We start from the raw sequence: 21297 nt of genomic DNA, 5'->3' as shown, positions 1-21297 counted from the left end.
GGTGTTTAGCTGCCTGCCGGGTTAAACCACAACATTTATTCTATGTGTTATACTAAGTTTATCATATGGAGTTCACAATGCCAATTCAAAACTTGATTTTGGAGCTGCAATAGTTTGCCACAGGCGCTGAGACTAACCAAGAAATCTTATTTCCTCTCCCTTGTGGAATCAGCATCCAAGCGCTTCCAGTAATATTTCTACCAGTAAAGTTCCGCTGTCTGAATACCGATGCTACTTGTATTTATTATTTGTATAAAAGTAACCCCATTCTGGCTCCACATGATAGCTGGATGTCAATATGCTGAGCAGCGACTATAATAAGATACTGTTTCTACACCAAGGAGGAAAAAAGAGCAACCAGATCAACTGATTCTCAGCACATCTTGGTGAAAAACTGATTCTTGTTGTTTTCTGAACAGACCTAGGAATGAGAAAAATCATTCCCACACCATCTGACACAGTTTGGTTTGGGTTCTCTTGCTGAATAAAATACTTCAAAAATATTGAAGTGTTCTAGTTTTCTTTCCATTTTATTTTCCAATAATATTTGGGGAAATATAGAGCCCTAATATTATATCAAAACAACAACAACCACAAAAATTACTTTTATTTATAAAGTATGGACCCCCAAATACCACTTTCACTAAATGGGTCTTGATTTGATCCCTTATGGCTCTTTCTACTTTTTTATATATAAAATCTTTGTATTGTTTTATCTTAAAACCTGTCTTTACCCAACAAAGCAAGGTGGAATGAGAAACACGTGGTCCTTTTCCCACAGAGAGCATGGATTCAGTTGAAGCAATGATTACTTGACTCCTTGGAGAACCTGCATCCCTGGAGAGGCTTAGAAGATCCAGATACCTAGATTGTGAGGGACCAAATTGCCTAATTACCAAGTGTGTTGGAGAGGCATTCCCTCCAGCAGCAACAACCAGCACCCCTTCTGCAAGGAAAGAGATGTCAGGCAGATTCCCCCAAGGCTGCAGACAAGCGAGTACACCCCAAAACCCCTTCCTTCCACCTGTCACAAGAACTGTTACACTGCTTGAATCGGGTGGAGTAACATGCTTAGCTCACACACAACAATGTATTACGCTTGCATTCAACACCTTTTTTTAATGAATGAAGTCCTCAAGAAATAACTTCAAACCATCCCTACCACCCTAAGTTACTCCGACAAGATGATCTCATTAGATAATCTAACCCCCAGGTGATGGAAAATGCAAATTAATAAGGACATGAAATAAAATCAACGAACATTTTCATGCTTGATTGTGTCTTCCTTTACCATCTCAAAAGCTGTAAATGTGCATAGTTTTTCTTTTTTCAGTGTCTATCATAATCAATGTGTATCAACAGTGACTGAGCCTCTGGCTGGGGGCCTCTCTGTTTTGTAGGAGCTGCGACACCAAATTCAATTAGGTAGAGCTCACTAAAAAGACAAGTGTTATGCTAAAGCTGTCTCTATTTCCTGTTGACTAGAACGGATATGTCAGGATCCAGTGGCCAATACATATTTTCAAAGAAAGGTGGTATTTCCTGCTGCGTGGAGGAAGAGTCTGTAACTGAAAATGACTTCAAAGGAAACAATTCTGGAACCACTTAAAACATAGAATAAGTTTTAAGGACAACTGCAGGACATGGGAAGCAGAAGCTCACATTTAGTCTTTCTATAACCACTTAAAATATAGAATAAGGACATAAAGGTACTGGAGAAGATGGGAAGCAGAAGCCCACATTTTATTTCTCTATACTTAGACACAGTGAAAGAAAAAACCTGATTTTTTAAAAGGTGCGTATGTGTAACACAGGAAACTACCTGCTCCTCTTTGTGAAATTTCATTCCTTACTTTGAGTATTTTGCTAAATTGACTTAGAAATGAAAGCACTTACACAGGAAACACATTATCTAGAGAGAAAAAATTGTAGTTATGGGTTCAAATGTGAGTGATTACCTGCGATATTCCAACTCCATCATCATTATTGGTTATTTTGAGCATAGAAAATGCAAACAGATGAAAAGCTGTGAAGTGACAGGTTAAAAGCCCTTATTCTGAGACCGCCATACTCGAGAACCTTCACTGCTGTTGTTTCAGAGCATTGCTACTTATGGATATAAGTATACTTACAGGTACTTAGGACTACACTTACACCTGATGAATACAAGCAATAAACTGTCCTAAGTTCTCTTGAAAACATGTTTTTATACATTTATGCAGTGCATAAATTATACATATTTCATCTATAGTAGACATATGACAACATCTACAATACATACACATACATATAATTTTTTTATCTAACAAGCACTCTCAGAAAAGTAGCCACGTGCTTGGAAAATAGAGTGGAGAGAAACATATTAAGAGCATTAGTTCAGTGACTGTAGCTACTTACAACATTCCCAGGGAAGGATAAATATTTGTTACGGATACCAAAAGCTATGCCAACAAAATGGACTTGGAAACTGCAACACATTCTATCCTTTCTAATCACAAAAATAGCTTTTTCATTTTCTCAAACATCTAAGGAATAATTGCCTGAGAAAGCCTTCAGCTATGATGAACACCTCTCATGTTTTCTCCATTGCTGAATGGTCCTATTAAGTTTATCACAGATGGGAGTGGGAATATTGGCAAAGCCCGAATGGGAGAGAAAGGCAATAGCCACCTGGTGATCTTATAATGGAATAGTTCATGGATGCTTAAGCAGCCATGGATGGAGCTATATAATATCTTCTTGCTGAAATAATTTCATGGCTTACAGTTCTCTTTTGTTGCAAAAAGACTAATATGTGAAATTTGTCAATTTAAGGGCATTATCTGGGCTCAAGATCTGTCAGTCATTTACTTTCCTTTTCAACGAGTCTGAGGAAGTTATTTGGAAATGGACCCCCAGTTAAATTGGGTTTGCTCCACCGTTAAGCAGAACCAGCACAGCTCTGGTGATGTCTCCAGTCTGTGACGACCGTGGGAATATAGCTGGTAGTAAAAAGGCAATTTTCATTAGCAATTTGAAATTCTTCCCATGTTCATTTCAATTAAACCTGCGGCCCTGTTATATAGTTGGCTATATATCTACAATAATATTGCTGTGATAGCTGTAATCAATAGACAGTTGCAGATTGAAAATATACAAGCATATTAGGACACATGCATGGATGCACACACAATTACACGCTACGTGTATATATGTGAGTAATCTATATGCACACACACACACAACTGTAATGGAAACAAGATTATGAAGCATTCCGTGTTAATAGAAGCCACATACTTGACTATAGGCAGATAGAGGCAGAATTTCTATCCCAGATATTTATTACTGTAAATATTTTGCAAACATAATTTTTTAAAGCCTGATCCCACTGAAATAAACAGTGATTTTGCCAGTGGCTTCAGTAAAGCCGAGGTCCATTCTATCAAGCATTATGGAGTAAACCCTAAAGAGTCCTCTCTAATGTGCTTTCCTTTAGTTAGACCCAAGCACTTCTATAAACCCCTGCCGACTTCCACCTGAAGGACTGGGGTCCTACTCCTCAGACAAAACTGATTGGTTTAATTGGCTGTTATGTTAATAAGGTATGACAGATAGAAGGGGTTTTCCACCACTGAGGGGTGATCTGGATCACAGTGATACTTTTGTTGTTGTGAGTTTATCCCTTAACATGTTGCAGACGTTCACTGTGGTCGATATGAAACATCATCATTGACGGGGGTGGAGCCTGTAGAGACATTGTGTGTAACGGTAGCACGGTCATGCTGGGCAGCAAAGATGGAAATCTTAACGTGGCTTCTGAATGACGGGAGTCAAGAACAGCTTAAAGAAGCCTTACAGTGAGGGCCTGATGTTTACAAATACTTATGCACGCTTCTTACTTGCTTCAGTTTGTAGTGCTGTATTGTTCAGCAGTAGCAGGAAAAGCTGTCAAGGGAAGTATAGTTTGATAAATTAAACTATAAACCGAAGATAGCCACATAGTTACAGACAAAACAAAGATGGCATTTTTGGGGACGTGCTTCACAACAGATCCAATTCACAATTTGCAGCTCTGGGAAAAGACTGAAGTGCTTAAGAACAGAGTGCCGTTTACATGCTCTTAGGTATGATGCCCGGCCTCCAGATCCTCTTCCATAAGGGCACAGGTCTCCTGTAGGTCCTGTGTCACACCTGGTAGTCCTGGATGGATGGGTCAGACTCTACAGCATCTTTAATGGTATTACACACCTATGTGTAGGCACCTGGATCACCTCCTTCTTTCTTCTCCTTGAATTAACTTGTGCAAGTTGAGTTTCCAAACTGCCTTCTTGGTGCTTCAGCTCCCCATTTACAGAGGGGCTACCGTCCTCACTCCATTTGTTTAGAGTGGAAGTAGAAACTCTTTTACAGTCAATGAAAATATGGTGCCTACTATAACCCACTCCTGGAATTTCAGGTGGAGCCCCCAGATTCTACTGAATATGAACCAAGTTTTATATAATGCTACAAGCCACACTGATGATGAATAAACTGTTCAGTTTGGAAAATTGAGGTAAAATCTTGTCTAGCCTGATTGTTTCAAGGGAACAGCACAGTACTGATTCACAGTGTGGGGTGGCGTGCACTCTATAGCTGGGGTGAAGCAATTTTAAATGCTTTATGGACTTTAAGGATTAAGTCCCAAGGACAATTTCTTGTTTAAAATAACTGGGGTACTGCATGATACATGGATGATTTTTATGGCCACTGTGGAGGGTTGTGAACTTGTTTTATTTGTGTAGATTAATATGTCATGGATTATTAATGAGTTACTTTCTCCTTCTAATAGGCAGTATTCATCTTCTACAACCTTAAGGTCCTCAGTTTTTGGCTGTAGAGTGCACATGAGCACTTGGCTCAAGTTTTTGGATGTCAGAACTGTATTTAAACCACAGTGGAAGTGAAGCAGGCAGCTTCTGCTAAATTAATTCAATTTAATTTAGTCTATTTTGAAATCAGCAGGAGAAAATTTCTACTTGCTCTTTTCCTATGTTGGCTGTACAGTTTTAATTTTTGATAAGCAAAATCTGTAACAAAGACGCAATCGAGATTCTTATGAAACTGCTATGAAAAAGTAATAATAAAAATGCAGAAAATAGTCATTATTATTTCCTATCCTTGCCTCTAGATTATTTTTCCTTTTCAAATAGTTTATTGATTTCACTGACTTCATAGCAGGTCTACATAAGCAAAGCACACAGAGGGCAGGAACAAGATTATTGCATTAATGAGAGCAGATACTGTACAGACATCAGAAACTTAGTACAGTTAAAAAGATGAGAGAGTGACACAGGAAAATTAAATTATTGATCAGACACATGTCTAACAGACTGGTGGGCCTTATAATATATAGGAACTAAACCCAGCATATATGTAGAAGGAGACAAAGTAAATATATAAAGTATGTATAATCACAGATGCAACTATTTCCTCCTTACTCAAGCAAAAACATGTTTTACCTTCAGGGGTTGCTTTGCAAGATCATGCTGGCTAGAGGTTCATGGCTAGAGAAGCATCCTTGAAATAGGTTGCTATGATCATTGTATAAGTCAGTGATATGAAGCACAAAGGGATCAAATCCATTTGGTTAAACCAGTACTTCATTTGTTAGTGTAACCTGGAGCAACCACAGTGACCATTATCTTTATCTGAGCATCTCACAGCAAGTTACAATGCTGAAAGAGGCTTGAAAAAAGATTTGTGTGCTTGAAAGCTTGTCTGTTTTTTCTAACTCTATTGGATGGCCTAATAGAAGACATTACCTCTAGCCACAAACCTTGCTTCACTTATATTTTCACTCTTCAGGACTAGAACAACATTGCCAGTACTGAGTAAGGGAGACTGGCATTCACATTCAAGCAGGGAATTTTCCTTTATAAAGAATCAGCAGTACAGAATGATCCTGTAAGCCAAATACTTACATTGTAACATAGGAAATATTAACTACTGTGTCCATTTTAAAGATGAGTAAAGTGCTGTGGACCTGAGTGTTGCCAAAGATCCAAAAGAGGCAGAAACTAACTCCAGACATGTGGCTCCCAGTCCATCCGACAATTCCTATTTTTGCATATCAAGAGTCTCCCAGCGCTTAATGAATAGTCCATAATTTGAATGAGGTAAGAACAGTGAGGAGGAATTACTGAGTCTCGAATGACTTATTTATTACCACACCAAGCTCACTCCTGAAGCTTCCAGGCATTCTTAAAACATATGCCGCAGGATACCTTGTGCCAGCTGGCAGCTCCACTGTTAGTCACTGCTTTTCAATGCTTGCAACTGACATTTTGTCCCAGATCCAGAATCTAAAACATAGTCTTCTCCGCTGGCTCAATCGAAGCTTCAAGCCATATAAAAACTTCTCGGTATTGGCACACAGGCACGTAGTACCCTATACAAAATGATTCCGAAGTACAGCCAGGTCTTAGACTGATCGCTTTGGTTTCTGCTGCTGACATAATATATGCAGCAGGAGGCCTTCCACCTTCTGCTAGCTCTCCAAAATGAGAACTCAAGATCACAAAGAGGTTATAGCAAGCCTTTTGGATTTCACTCAACTGTGCACTGTTTCAGAACACAAAAGGAAGAGAATTCACCTTTAAATCACACAAGGTGATTTTGTCCACATCTGGTTTATGCAAATGAAAATAAAAGTGTTATGCCAAGGTAAAAAATTTCTACATTAAAGAAAAAAAGAAAAAAGAGATAAAGTAGTTCTCCCTGAAATGGCATATTGAGAGTAAATCTCAATAATGAACCTGAAGGTTTGAACTGTCAGAAGTAGTTTGAGGGTAGAAGGTATAGATAAATGGGCTATGCTGCAGAACCATACTATACGTAAGCACATTATGTGGTGCAGTAACACACTGGTGTGTTTTTCAATACTGAATTTACAGGCTAATGTTTCTCTCTATCATTTTCTCAAACTCCCCAGTGAACTTGAATTTTTTTTTTACACTTATTTAGTTTAATCAAAATACTCATTTCACAACCTCCAAAACATGCATAGCTCTGGTCCTACAGGGCCTTGGAGAGCAGAGTACAACACAGTCACTAATCCTGATAGTGACAGTCAGCATTCAATATTCAACTACTGTAATTAATAAAACTGCGCTGTTGCTATTTTTCACTAATAGAGGATTTCCAAAAGCAAATTGCAGTAATAAATTACATCATTACAGCCCATATTATTGTTCTGTGAGGTAACAAATCTTGCAGAAAGACAATCAGCTTTGCTAGAGAAAAAAATACAGAGGACAAGTCAGATGACTAGGACCTGATTAAAATTAATGTCAGTGTTACTTTTGTTTCCACTTGCTTGCTGAAATTCCCTCTCTCACCAGCGTGCTGGCTTGCTGATGCTCACGCTATGGTGCTGGTGCTTTAAATATTAGGCATGATTTGTTTCTGAGGGCAAAAACAATCTTAATAGGTTCACCGTCCGTGCCAATTTACATTGCCAGGCCCTGCAGTTTAACTACGGTCTAAAGCACGCACCACAGCAATGGGGCCACTGCCACAGTGTAGAAGTTTTGGTCTGTTAATTCATTTAGCATATGTGCATCAATCGGGAGAGCTCGGGCATTGCAGAAAGACCTTTGCGTACAGCCCCTCTAGCTTAGCAAAGTAGGTTTTGTTAGTAGCCCAAGCTTTGGTGCGGTCTTGGTACCCTTTTGATACTGGGATTATGAATCGATCAAATCCCATCGCCACTGCTGCTCCCCATGTCTTTATAGCAGCTGCTGCAGAGATAGGCAAAGAGAAAGAGCCAGAAGCACGGTGCTAGCTTTCTCCCCAGGACTGTACTGAACCCTGTCCTAGGTTTTAGTGTTTTATCTCCCTCAAGCAGAACTACAGAGTTTGAAGTACAGATTCCTAATGAATTCCATGACAAACATCCTCAGTGCTGAGAGTCTGGCTGGATAATGAACTGTAAACTGAAAGCAGGGTAAAGCAAACATGCATCTAATAGCAAACCGAAGGTGAAAAGTTGCTGGGTTTTTTAATGCTTGGGGTAGCTCACTGTAATACCGAGGCTTATAAAAGTCCTGGTGATTTTTTTTCCCCATGCTTACTCGTTATCTTCCATTATAGTAAACCATCTCCTTGCTGTCTAGATAGTCTCACTGTCCAAGCTGGAGCACCTCAGGACCTCATTAATTACAGTCCAGCCTAAACAATTCAGAATTCTGCCAGGTGACTATTTCACCTGATTGTGAAGAATGAGGTATTCCCCAGAAATATTAAAACTCTCTTTACAGATCAAAATCATCATTAGAAGTTGCCAATTAAGAGAAATTGTTCCTGGTTTTCAGTATGGGTCACAGTTAACCCACTTAATGTTCAAGCTGGCTGAGCAACTGCTGTATTTGCAAACATACCTGGTCTGCTCCAGCAGTCACGGTTCAGCCTGGCATCTCTTTTAAGTGACGGCATGAGAAGGTGGAGACCGTTTACTCTCTATGGTAAACCACAAATGTTTGTTGTCTGGAGTAAGTTTGGGCAGTGTCTGGACTTGTATTTATCAGTTAAGTCAAGACAACCAATTGCTAGCTAAAGCTAATGAGAGAGCACTAGTTTAGATGAAAACTAGTATATTAACTTCCATAGGAGAGGGCATAATCTAGCAATCGAGACTGCTGAGTTCAATTCCCCTTCCAGCTCTGCCAGCACCTCATGAACAAACTCATGCAATGTTCTTCTATCTCCCTTTCCATTTCTTTCAAATCCTTCACAGCAGAAGTGCAGTGCTGCAGGAGATTCAGAATCGGGCATGGCATTTGCCTCCCATCGTTGGCCATGGGTGAACTCTGGTCAAAGTCTGAATTGCTTAACGCACGCTACAGTCTTACAAATCATTAACTTCTCTGCCTTTAAATTCCAGTTCTGTTTCAGCTACAAACTTGTACAGAATATCAGCCTCTGAAATTGGTCTCCTGCTGAGAAGTGGTTCTCTGCCCTTCTTCATCTGATCTGGCAGTGAAGGCAGCAGTGGAGGGCACATAGGGTGAATACAGTCCTTAGCAGCTACAGCATCAAAATACACAGCCCTGGAATATCCTTCTTCAAGCACTATCACCCAGGTCCAGAGCTCACTTTCTGTTGGCTCATTATTATGTCTCTGAATGGTCTCTGCTCACATGTGTGTGGCAGCTGTGAAATTGCCTTTGTGGTTATGTTAAACAATCAGAATTTTAATCAGCTGTCATTTCAAATATAAACTGTTATTTAAGATGTCTTCTTCTGATGGAGCAGTATCACAAACCTGAGCCAATACTTAAAGCAGTCCCAAAATCCTGCCCAATAAATCACAAGAACAAAAGAATCTCCAGACTTCGCATGTTACACAATGCAGTGCCATGAACCAATACCAAAATAACGTGCAGCAGAGTGAGGACTTGACTCAGGCTAACTTGCAATGCTGAGAAACAGTGTAGAAGCATCTGGCTGTCTCCATGCAGCCCTGCACTGTGCCATGCTGTCAGAAGAAAGAGCCCATGACTGTACTCTTCTAACGCGCACAAGTGATCGGCATCAAGCATAGACTGGCTGGGGGATCTTGAATCCCTATGCCTGCTGTTGTTAGGACAAAAGTGTGATCCTATGTCCCAGTGTCAGCTGCGCTGTCCCTCCTTTCCCATTCATGGAGCTCAGTTTCATCCAACCTTGAACAACACCTTGACTTTCATCAGCTTGGCTTGTGGACTGAGAATTTTCTAGAGGATTCTGACTTGTCTGTCATTTATCTGTGCAGCATTTAGTGCTGTGAGACACTCCTCTTCGAGGGGAGCATTTAGGTATTACCACAACACCAAGCGTCCAATAATTGAGTCACTGGCTTTCTCACTGCACGTTCTCATTGTTCTGCAATTTTTCATTTGGTTCGCAGGATTTCTCTCCTGTCGAGGCTGAGAAGCATATATATTAAGCCTCATATTAATATCTCTCTACTACAGGCAGGAAAATTAGCAAAGAAAACCAAAAGTTCTCTATATGGCAGAGATCTTTAAAAATCTGGAAGCTAGCTGACCCCATCTCTCCTCAGCATTTTAAAAATCTCAGAGTAACCCATTCAATAGCACTGTCAGATATGAGGGATGCTGGAAGAGGAAATTATACATACTGTTGTGCTTCATAGAAAATGACATACAACTCGATCCAATGGAAAAATTAATTCCAGCCAGCTGAGATAGCCTTATTGATCCATTCTCATTTCCTGCAAAAGGTAGGACTGAATGTGATTGTAGTAAAGAAAAGGAAAACAGAAGCTAGAGGCAAAAGTGCAGGGGTTGTAGAAATGATGACTGGGACTTAAAAAAGGCATTTTAAATTGAGCCATTTTGAATTCTTTATGTTGTCTGCATCTTCTGACCAATTTAAGATCAATGAACAACAGTTCATCCTTTTTTTGCTTTTGTTTCCTGATGGGCAGACAACAAAAAGCCAATTCTTAACAGATAAGATTAATCGATAGGCATTGCTAGTCACAGCTCAACACACTATCTGACACAACCAATTTATAAGCGGGTATGCAGGCTCCTGAGTTCATCTGGTATAAATATAGAGCAATGACACAAACTTTAGTGAAACTATATCCACCGTAAATCTAAAGGAAGGAATGCTATCCTCGTTTAAACAATTGTAACCTGCCATGATGGAAACTGTAGGCATGTAAGTGATCTCGGTTACTGCTTCTCCCTTAACATCAGAAGATTGTAACTCTGGTCTTTTCACGCAGAGCAATCAGTCCTGTAACTAAACTCTAAAAACTCTTGACTTCATGGTATTATTTCGGGCTTTGTAGTTGTCCCAGTTAGTATTACTAATAGTAATAGGATAGTTTTACATCAACTGAATTTCCTTCAACTCACAGTGTTTATTTGATGTGATTCATAATTAAATTATCTGAGACAATACCTGTCAACTGAAAGGTTTGATATATAGATTATCTGTTCATTTGTTTGTGGTAAGTAAATCAGGAAATGGATGTGTTTATATAGTCTCAGATTTTATCTTCCGGAAAGCTCCTAAGTGCCTGTTGCCCCCCAGTTCATTCAAGACCCAAAGATTAACAGGAGTGAGAGTTCTGCGCTTCTGTGACCGTGAAACAGGTAGAGCTTTACAGTATGAAGTCACAGACTGTGCAGGGATGAAAACTCTACTTATTTAGGTCCATATTTTAAAATGGTATTACAGGGACTTCAGTACAATGAAATACCTTAAAAAATCTTTACCTTAGGGAATGGCATACATAAATATGTATATAAAACAAACATTGCTTTGGGAGCTAAATTTTCGATCATCTGTGTTTTAATGGAAAGCAAGTTAACAAGCATACATAAAAATGTCAAGAAGTGTTTTTGGCTGAGTCACAGCTCTGCATCTTAGATGTCCGTTCACTTACTTCTGCAGCAGAACTGTCAATACATTGAATGTAAAGAAAGGTGCACGCAAACCAAGCGCTTCCTAATGAAACAACATCAGTAGAAAGGCAGGACGTGCAGAGACAGGTTATATCATTTATTAGACCCACTGATACATCTGGGGAGAAAAGACAAACTTCTGAGCACGTGTGAAACAGCAGCAACAACCTTTAAGAAATGCCTGAGAGCCATTCCAACCTTGATTTGCTTGTAAGCAGTTATCAATGGATTATAGAGCCTGATGAATGAAGCCGAAAGACCCACTGAAAATTTAGTATTAGTGTTATTTTAAAGAGGAAATACGCATGGATGAGCAAGTTACATGGCTTCCCATGGTGACAAATGTCTTTTGGGGTCAATTCAGACCAGAACTCTCAGAACAGACTCCTGACATTGGGTTTATGCTTCAGCATTTTAAACACCTGGATTTCATGTAAATCACAGTTAAGAGAGAAACTAATTCAGAGGGAGTTTATCCTGCTGTTGAAGGACTACTACTTCAGTTCCATATACAGGGACCCAGATGGTCTTGCATAAATATTAAACCATTGATTCCCCATCTTCCTCCCATGAAGGAGTGCTCCTTTAACATTAATGTGTCTTACCGGCATCAAACAATGAACCTATACACAGGTCTTCTACCTTATTCGATCCCAAAGCAAAATTTAATAGTATTAAAAATATGTATTATCCATTTAAAGCATGAAAAGAAATCTCTTGCTAAATTTCCTAAAACACGGTCTCGTGTTGAACACAAACACAGACTTCTTCAGTGGGATTTGTGTGTGTGCGCATGCTACAAATGTGAACAATTTTGGTTTTGTTTTTTAATCTAGTCAAGTAGCAAAATGAATATAGTTGGCCACGTTTGCTCATGACAGGATAGAAATTTGAGGAAAATGTGGAAAGTAAGTTAAGCAACCTTGTACACCTTAATTGGCAAGTTCTGAGGTTACTTGTGATTAATTGAGGAGGTTTTCAAAAGCAGCTTAGCAGATAATTAATTAAGCTCCTATGAAAGCACTTTCCTAATTGATCCTACAGCAAGTAACATGAAATAAAAAATGCCAGAATAGGGCACAACTCAGAAGATTTTTTTCTACTGGAAGATTCATTCTTTGGGGTAGATTTTTCCTGTCAGCAGACAGTGGGATATATTTTCTGTTTTGCCTTAAGAAATGTTTTTATTTTCTTGTTTAACTCTCCAACTTGATGAATTTTACAATCCCCAGTTTCTGTAGCTGTAGTATTTCACAGCTGTTGTGATTTAAATGAGTCAAAAGATCTGAAGGAGGGATTGTGTGCCTGAAAGAGCATCTATCTTTCTCCATCTGTATCAGATGGTCTAATAAATGACATTACCTCTTTACAAATCTTGCCTCAGTTATTTATTGCTATTCAATGACAGAAATATAACATATAAATTTAATCTCACACTTTGAGTGAGACACACAGAATCTCATACAGCCTGCATGAAAGATATATTGAGTGGATGGTTGCACCAAGTGCCATACTCAAGAGTTTTTTTGAATTTTTAAATCCCCCGTTTCTGGAGGAGGATTTTTTTCTACTGGAAGATTCATTCTTTGGGGTAGATTTTTCCTGTCAGCAGACAGTGGATATATTTTTCTGTTTTGCCTTAAGAAATGTTTTTATTTTCTTGTTTAACTCTCCAACTTGATGAATTTTACAATCCCCAGTTTCTGTAGCTGTAGTATTTCACAGCTGTTGTGATTTAAATGAGTCAAAAGATCTGAAGGAGGGATTGTGTGCCTGAAAGAGCATCTATCTTTCTCCATCTGTATCAGATGGTCTAATAAATGACATTACCTCTTTACAAATCTTGCCTCAGTTATTTATTGCTATTCAATGACAGAAATATAACGTATAAATTTAATCTCACACTTTGAGTGAGACACACAGAATCTCATACAGCCTGCATGAAAGATATATTGAGTGGATGGTTGCACCAAGTGCCATACTCAAGAGTTTGGTAGTGAGAGTACTACATATGTCTGACTAGGATCTATTTTGGATGCATCAATCCCCACAGTACTTATGTAACTAAAATTCTGGTATGTGAGAGTTAGAAAGCAACAGAACCAGTTAGAATTACATTTTTCTAACTTTTCTGTCTCATTTTTCTCTCTAAATACCTTGAAGGGTGAAATGTCCTCCAAAATTACTCAGATTGATTAACTTCTGAGCTCAGGAAAAAATATACTTACCTCAAATTTACATCTCATTTTTTCTGGGAAAAAGTTATTACACTTATTCCCAGCCCAGTAGTTTTGATATTTCTTGCTACTTTTATTTCACTGTAGTGTTCACCGCAGCAGCATCACTGCGTTGCTGTTTCTTACTTGTATACGCTATTTAGTGCAGTAGTTAGGCAGACAGAATACGGATTCTACTAAAACCCTCTCTTTTGACTGTACGATGAATTTCCATTGATTTTTCAGCAGCTGTATCCTACCACCTGCTCCACTGATCCAAGCCCTATAAGGCTCTTTTACAATTCCAGGTTCAGTTCTTACTGACAATGTCAATTCTTTAATCTCTTTCATTCCAAAATACTGTAGCAACAATTGCACTAACCTTTTGAAGACCCACTTGTTTTTAATCTTACTACTTTTTTGTAACGTAATCAGGCATAGGGCAATAAAGGATACATGATCTTTCTTGCTTCATAAGTTTGGAATGGCTCACATGAGACACTTTACTCTGTGAGTCAGAGACAACCTTTATGTTACACTCAAACCAAGCAAAAGTTTGCTGCTTTCATCCTTAAAAGACTGACTAGGATGCTCATCAGACCAATGGCAGAGACAATCAGATCCTACATTCTAATCCAGTACAGTATCTTTGGGCAGTTCCTTCTTTCCCTTTTTTTGGCCACCTTTAAAAATTCTTAATGACAGATTTTACTTTTGATGTTAGCAGTTTTGCTGTAGGAACACTCCATGCTTAAATCAACAGAATCTACTTTACTCTCTAGAGGATTATGAAACACACTTGCTGATAAACATTGAGATCTAATTTCTGTCCACAATAATGTGCTGTTGGTTTACAGTGTGTAGTTGAGATAAAGAGCATGTTCTGACTTCTCAGCAGATACAGTATCACCCTCTCTCTTTTCAGTGTGACTCTTGTTTCTGAACAGGAGAACTGCCAGGTAATCAGCTCAGCTAGAGATTAATGCCTAAATGAAGAAAGCACCCCGGCTGGATATGCAGTGTTAGCTAACAGAAAAACTCTGAAAATTCCTTTTATCTACTAATATCCTGCTAGCAAAGCCAATTTTGCACTGGTATCCCATCCGACTGGATTCTGTTAACACAGTGTATTTTGGCTCCAGCCAAGCGTTATCACAAGGTACAGAAATGAGATAAACAAACACATGAAAGCTTTGCAAAGAGAAAGGTTTAATGATTTCATTGTTTGAGCCCTTTGCACAACCCAGAGTGCCTAATGGTACATCTGTTGGGAATAAACGATCTCACCTTATATGATTTATACAACGCTAAATTCATTCATTTAGACCTCCAGTTCTTAAAGGAACCCTTGCAGGTAAGATGAATTTTAATCTAGAATAGACACAAGTAAATATTGAACCTTCTATGCAAGTGCAAAGGCATTAGACCCTGATATGAGATATTAAAAAAAAAAATCTTGATTCCCTCAGATATGGAATACAGAGAAGCAGCTGATGAATTCTTTCAAGAAATGAACAAGAAGATGTTAAGTCTGCCAGTAGACAGATGTCTATAATTTGGTACTGGAAGGCATCTATCTAAAAATAAAATCTGACCACAAAAGCCTTCCTTACGCACGTTCTCAAATCTCTAGAGGACAGATGCTCAAATATGTATTCCCTGTTCAACTCCACAGGTAATGAGAACGATTATCTCCCTCTCAGATCTGGAATGTAGCACAGGCTTTCTGCTGACTTAACAGACTTTGGATCAGGAAATTGCTGGGCATGTCCTCATTTGATATGAGCAGCAGTTTTACTCTTCAAAGGGGAAGAATATATTGAAGACTAGGACTTCCAGGAAATAATACTCATCTAATTATCTGCTGCAAACCACTGAACACTGTTTAAAGAAAAGACTGCCAGAATTTCACCACCAAGATTATGCACAGGAGAAGCAAAATTCACAAGTGGGATGGATATGTCTAACTCTTCTTCCAAATCCTGAGCTCTAACACTGACTAATGGTAGCATGTGCAGTTCCTCTAGTGATTGACACTTGGTCCTGTTCTAGGTAGCTGGCAGCTTTGTGCTTCTCCCTTTCCTGAGGTTCAGCAGGACTTCCAAAATAAATGCTCAGTGCCTACTTCACCTGTGAGCATGGAAAAAGTTCTCAGCATGTACCGAAATCCCACAGAAAATAAAATGCCTACCTAAAAACAGTGCACTTGAGATGTTGGAGACTCCAGTGAAATTTCTTGTTTGCTTGATTTGGAGCAGGAATTCAGTCCCAGGTTGTTCACTCACAGGAGGGGGCCCTACCTGCCAAGTCTCAGTGCTCCCACTGTCCCAGCCTTGCTTTGCAGAAGTAATTGCATCTTCACTGGGCCAGAGGAAGAGAAGGAGACACTGCTTCCACAAATCACATTTGTGAACTTTGTAAAGACAGGCAACGGGTACGATTTCACAGGGAGGCAGGTAGCCCACAACTGGTGCTACAACACTGAGCAGATCAAGTAGATTTTAACTCAAGGCATTTTTCCACATGAAAGTCTATACTTCATTTTTCTTAAATATATTATTGAGGCTGTTATTATTTTCTGTTTCTTCCTTGAAACCACAGGTTCTTACACTATTAGGGAAACAGCCAGCGAAATTATTATCAGCCTCAGCCTACTAAGGACCAAGGAACTTAAGCTTTAGCAGAAGGTGCTCGAGGCCCTCTAAAGTTGATCTACAGCTTGCAAGTTCAAGCCATGTAATGGCAATTAGAAACGGGAAGGTAAATCTGCTTGGCTTTGTGTTACCAGCTGGTAGCCTGGAGGGAACCATGCATGGCAGAAATTCAGGATTTAAAGTCTGAGAGACATTTTTAAAGTGGCAGCATCCCTTTCCTCTGTGGTAAGTTTATAAGAATTGAAATTGTGTGATGTGTACAGACCATTAAATGAGGGCATGATTTTAGCAAGTAGTCCTATACAGATATAAAATGGGGAGGCAGAGCAGAGAGCACTCCTTTGCAAGTCTATCTGAGGCCTCGTATATGTTTTCTCAGACTACATACAGATCAGATGGAACAACATGTTGAAACAGTTTCTTACCATCGCCAGTGGAACAATTCCAACAAGATCCTTCTGGCAGATGAAGATTTCAGACAAGGTTATGTCTGTTGTCCCCTTCCGAGGGTATTCCACCTGCCAGGTGATGGGCTGCGTTCCAGAAAGGCTGCTGAAACTGGCTATTTCAAAGTTCATCTGCACGACCTCATTGAATAAACTGTTACTTCTGAAAAGAGGAGAACAGGGAAAGGAAAGAGCTATTATTTTTGCTGAAGAAGGCAAATGAAGTGAATCATATTAGCTACTGGAAAATGCAGCTATTTATATGCAGATATAACACAAGGCCTTTTCCAATCAACAACTTCTTCAGAGCATACAAACTGGAACTATTCAAAATGGGTCAGCTGCTCTTACTATAAACACTATGTGGACGGATAAAATCCAGGATATTGTATCTGATGAAAGCAAAATATACTTATTCCATTACATGTTTTTTATGATTTTGCAAGTATGATTCAACCCTACTGCAAGATGGATTTGACCCCCATCAACCAAAGTTAAGTCCAGTGCAGCTCAGGAAGACTGAAGAGCCCAGAATTAGCACAGCAAAAAAGAAAAACAAGATTCGTTTTATATAACCACTATCAAAATCACATAAATCCTTAGCAATGAAACTCAGTTACGCTGAAGTTCATATATGCTGCATGGAAGCTGTTAAAAAAATTGACATGATTAAATGGCAAAATGACGAGTTTAGTCTAAACTTAAGAGGTATGCTCTGGAAATTAAATACCCAGGCAGCTGAGACCAAATAGAAAGACCAAAGCTATGGCAGGTAAAATATACTATGAAGTCAGAAGGCATAAGATAATTTGAATAACAAATATGAAAAGACATGCTGAAATTCTTTCCCTCGCATTAAATTTCTTTAACTACATCAGAAATAAAAAGAATATATGAAAGAAATTTGCCAGACTATCTGCTAGTTTAATTAAAAATAAAGTACAAATTATTTGTATCAGAAATTATACATTAACTTTTCTGGGACTTTCCAAATGTCTTTCCACAGTGTAGGAAGTCTCAATATTTCACAGAGTATTACTTCAACCTAACCCTACGCTGTAATAATTTTAAAATGTAAAGACAGGCATCTTCCCAGCTTCAGTAACCCAATCCCAGCTTCACCATACCATTGGATGCATTCATCACATAACAGCTTCAATTTTTCCTCTTTTTTTATGTACAATACACAAAGGCCCATTTCTGAGAAAATCCATCAAGAACTGATCATGTACAAAGCACTTATTTTCTCAACTGCTAGACTTTCTTTTTACCTCTGAACAGAAATCACCATTTTTTACTACTTAAGACATATTCTGTGCTTTACTTTGCATGATTACTTTGAAAGCAAATGCGTTCCCTTGATAATTATTATTTTGATTATGAGTTTTTGTTTGGATGGCTTACTCTGAAAAGTCTTAATACTGCCTAATGCTTTAAATTTATTTCCTTACTGTGTCAAAAAAGAGACATTGTAACACTTTTGCCATAGTGGTATACTTCCTCCATGCATTTAAAGAGTGGTTTTGTGTAGTAATGCGATAGATGGATGTGTTTAGCAATTCATAACTCAAGACCAGCCTATTCCCATTTGAAAAGTTCCTACTAAATAAATCTTACAGCTTGTAAATAGAAGGCAACCACGATAACTGTAGTTTACACACTTCTGGGACATCTCAAAATGAATACATACTGGATTGAACTTTGTAATTTATTTGAAAGCATGATTATATGCAAAGATACCTGAATCACCTGAGCTACAGCGTTCATTTAGCTGTTAAAGGCACCATTATGCCTTAATGACACCTGAAATGCCATTATTTTCACCATTTCTAGATCTGATGCGTAGTAACTGACAGAGAAAAAGTTTTTATATGTGATTGACTATCTCAGTGCTTTCACTTAACGCTAAATCAAGAATAAATTTTTTGCACACATAAAAGCTGTTCTAAGAGATAATACATGTCAGGAAAGTTTTCCTGATCAAGAAGTCTACACTTCTCTAAATAGCCTCTGAGCAGATGTGAAACGTGTAGCTTTACAACAAAAGCCCCACAACTCTACTGGTAGGATCAGAGAGCTCTAGGTGGGAAGCTGTAGGTGGGAAAGAGCTCATTTCCAGCCAGCACAATGATTCCTAATGCATTGACTTAGATGAGGGCTGATCACCTCCTTCTGGCTCCCAGCTCTCGATTCGTAACACCTAATTTTCCCTGGTCCTTCAGACAATTTCTAAGAGTTGCCTGGTGTTCTGCTCATGAGCTGTCCATACTGTTTACCTGCAGCACACACTTGAGCCCTGGCTTTGAGATACCACGGGAAAATACCCAGAACAATACCTCTGGGCATCCTGTTTCTATGTAGCATTTCATGGCACACTTAACTGCAGCATGGACAGACCACAGTGTGCTGTAGCTGGCCGTATCTAGGTATCCACACACCCTTGTCATGATGGCCTATGACTGAAAACGGGCAGTATGAGGTGACCACATCTTTTCTACATGATTCCTAAGATCACCTGCAGCATGAACCTTAGTTCAGGCTGGTTACAGTTAGCATGCACACATGCAGACGCATTTCAGAAGTCTCCAGGGATCATGTTGCAGGCAGGGACTAGTCAGCTCTCAGTGTAGACATAGTTTTTTAAAGTTACTGTCTCAGTATTCCTATTCCGTATTTCATACATGTATATATATCCTGTAGTTTACATGTGAAGGGATTCTTCTTTTATTCCAACCTAATAATACGTACAGGACTCTAGTACGTCTTTTGGATTTTATATTTGAAGTCCATGATACTCAATGACTTTGATTATCGCAATCAAAGAAAATGTCAACGTTTTTTCATCTATTATGCACACACACACACATTTGGAGAACTACATGGCAAACTGCACAACTGTAATGTAAACTGCACTTGACTGCTATTGCCTCTGTTGCATTCTCAGTAAAATTCTCTTCACTGGAGCCACAAACAACAGCCTGTATCTCTAAGAAGCACTAAACTCCACCATAAACAAGTCTGACATAAACTGACTTCCTCCCAAATGTAGAATTATCAGAATCACTCTTCTACCACTGACAGTTACATCTGCCACCGTCTGATCTTCTAGGACTAAAATGAGGGACTCACTGTCCATGCTCTATTTATACACCATCTGTTGCAGTGGGGCTTGAGGGTCATACACTCCTAAATCTCTTCTCTGTTCCACTCTAGACATAGCTATCTCAATTTTGCACGAGGACTGAAGGAGAGGCTATGTGACACACACAAGGTCATATGGAAGACTGGGACAGGGCAAGGAACTGATCTGTGTTTTTCCAAATCTCTTGCTAACCCCTGGACCATCATTCTGGTATCGATGGAAATGGGAACCACAGCACTTGATTCTAGTCTTAAATGGTCTTCAGTGTATGCATCTTAAATTTCAACATCATTCTGTACATGAGGCATATTTTTGATAATTGATGAGCTATTCTGTGAAAGAAATCACTGTTATCACCTTTTACAACACTGCCTCAAAAACACCCACTTAATTTGGATTTCCAGTTCTCACTGAGTACTTGGTACCACTCATTGAGCTATTTCAGCCAAGTATCTTCCTGACCCATGACAAAGACAGGCTGCTTGTTCCCAAGGTATCAAGCTGTACTGGTGGAGAGATATAAAAAATGGTACCAAAATTCTTTTACAGAATTCCACAAAACATCGCTAAATATTTCTTCTGTAAAATACGTGACATAAAAACATCCAAAAATATGCATGGTATAAGATAAAGGTTTTACTGGCACTTTCTCAGGATGACCTGCATAATTATTTCAACGCCTGCATTTGTGAGTAACGCACCCATCTCCCTCCACAGCGATAAAGCCTTTATACAATGTCACACTATCATCAGTTTCCTCCTTCTCTCTTCATACAGAAGAAACAGAGAGATGATCAACAGCTGGGAAAGCATCCACTTGAAAAAAAATATGCCTTCAGAGATGTGTAATGGCTGAGAAAAAAACTTCTCATGAAGCACATTTAATGTTCAGAGCTTGTTCACTGACTGAAACAGTAATTCCTTAATATCTAACATTTAGAACTGCTCAGCAGCCGGAACAGCAAGTAATTATAAAACTTTTCTAAAGTACACAGCACGTAGTGATTACAAATGAAGCTTCATGAAGGCAGGGCTTCTAAGGCATTGCTCTGGGGTGGATATATGAGTCTAATTTGATTGGATTGAGAGTTCCCCTGGGCCAGTTCACTCCTTGGATTTGTTTTAATTTATAAATACGCTAATCATTCAGGGCTAGACTGGACCACGCGCTTGCACAAGGGAGTAAGGTACACAGCACGTAGTGATTACAAATGAAGCTTCATGAAGGCAGGGCTTCTAAGGCATTGCTCTGGGGTGGATATATGAGTCTAATTTGATTGGATTGAGAGTTCCCCTGGGCCAGTTCACTCCTTGGATTTGTTTTAATTTATAAATACGCTAATCATTCAGGGCTAGACTGGACCACGCGCTTGCACAAGGGAGTAAGGCCTCCTTTGATCT

General features: G+C 39.0%; 1 protein-coding gene across 1 annotated transcript in view; it reads right to left on the bottom strand.

The window, feature by feature from the left end:
* The window catches only part of TMEM132C (transmembrane protein 132C), a gene marked incomplete at its 5' end in the record, with an annotated part of 158923 nt that overhangs the window by 39888 nt on the left and 97738 nt on the right, over positions 1–21297 (bottom strand). Inside the window, one exon of the mRNA XM_019470773.1 lies at positions 16734–16917. Within this exon, the coding sequence (XP_019326318.1) occupies positions 16734–16917 (184 nt within the window). The remainder of the gene's footprint in view (positions 1–16733; positions 16918–21297) is intronic.

This window comes from Aptenodytes forsteri, unplaced genomic scaffold, assembly GCF_000699145.1.
Source record: "Aptenodytes forsteri isolate BGI_AS27 unplaced genomic scaffold, ASM69914v1 Scaffold79, whole genome shotgun sequence".
Lineage (NCBI taxonomy): Eukaryota > Metazoa > Chordata > Aves > Sphenisciformes > Spheniscidae > Aptenodytes > Aptenodytes forsteri.
This window is presented reverse-complemented; position numbering and strand designations above follow the sequence as displayed.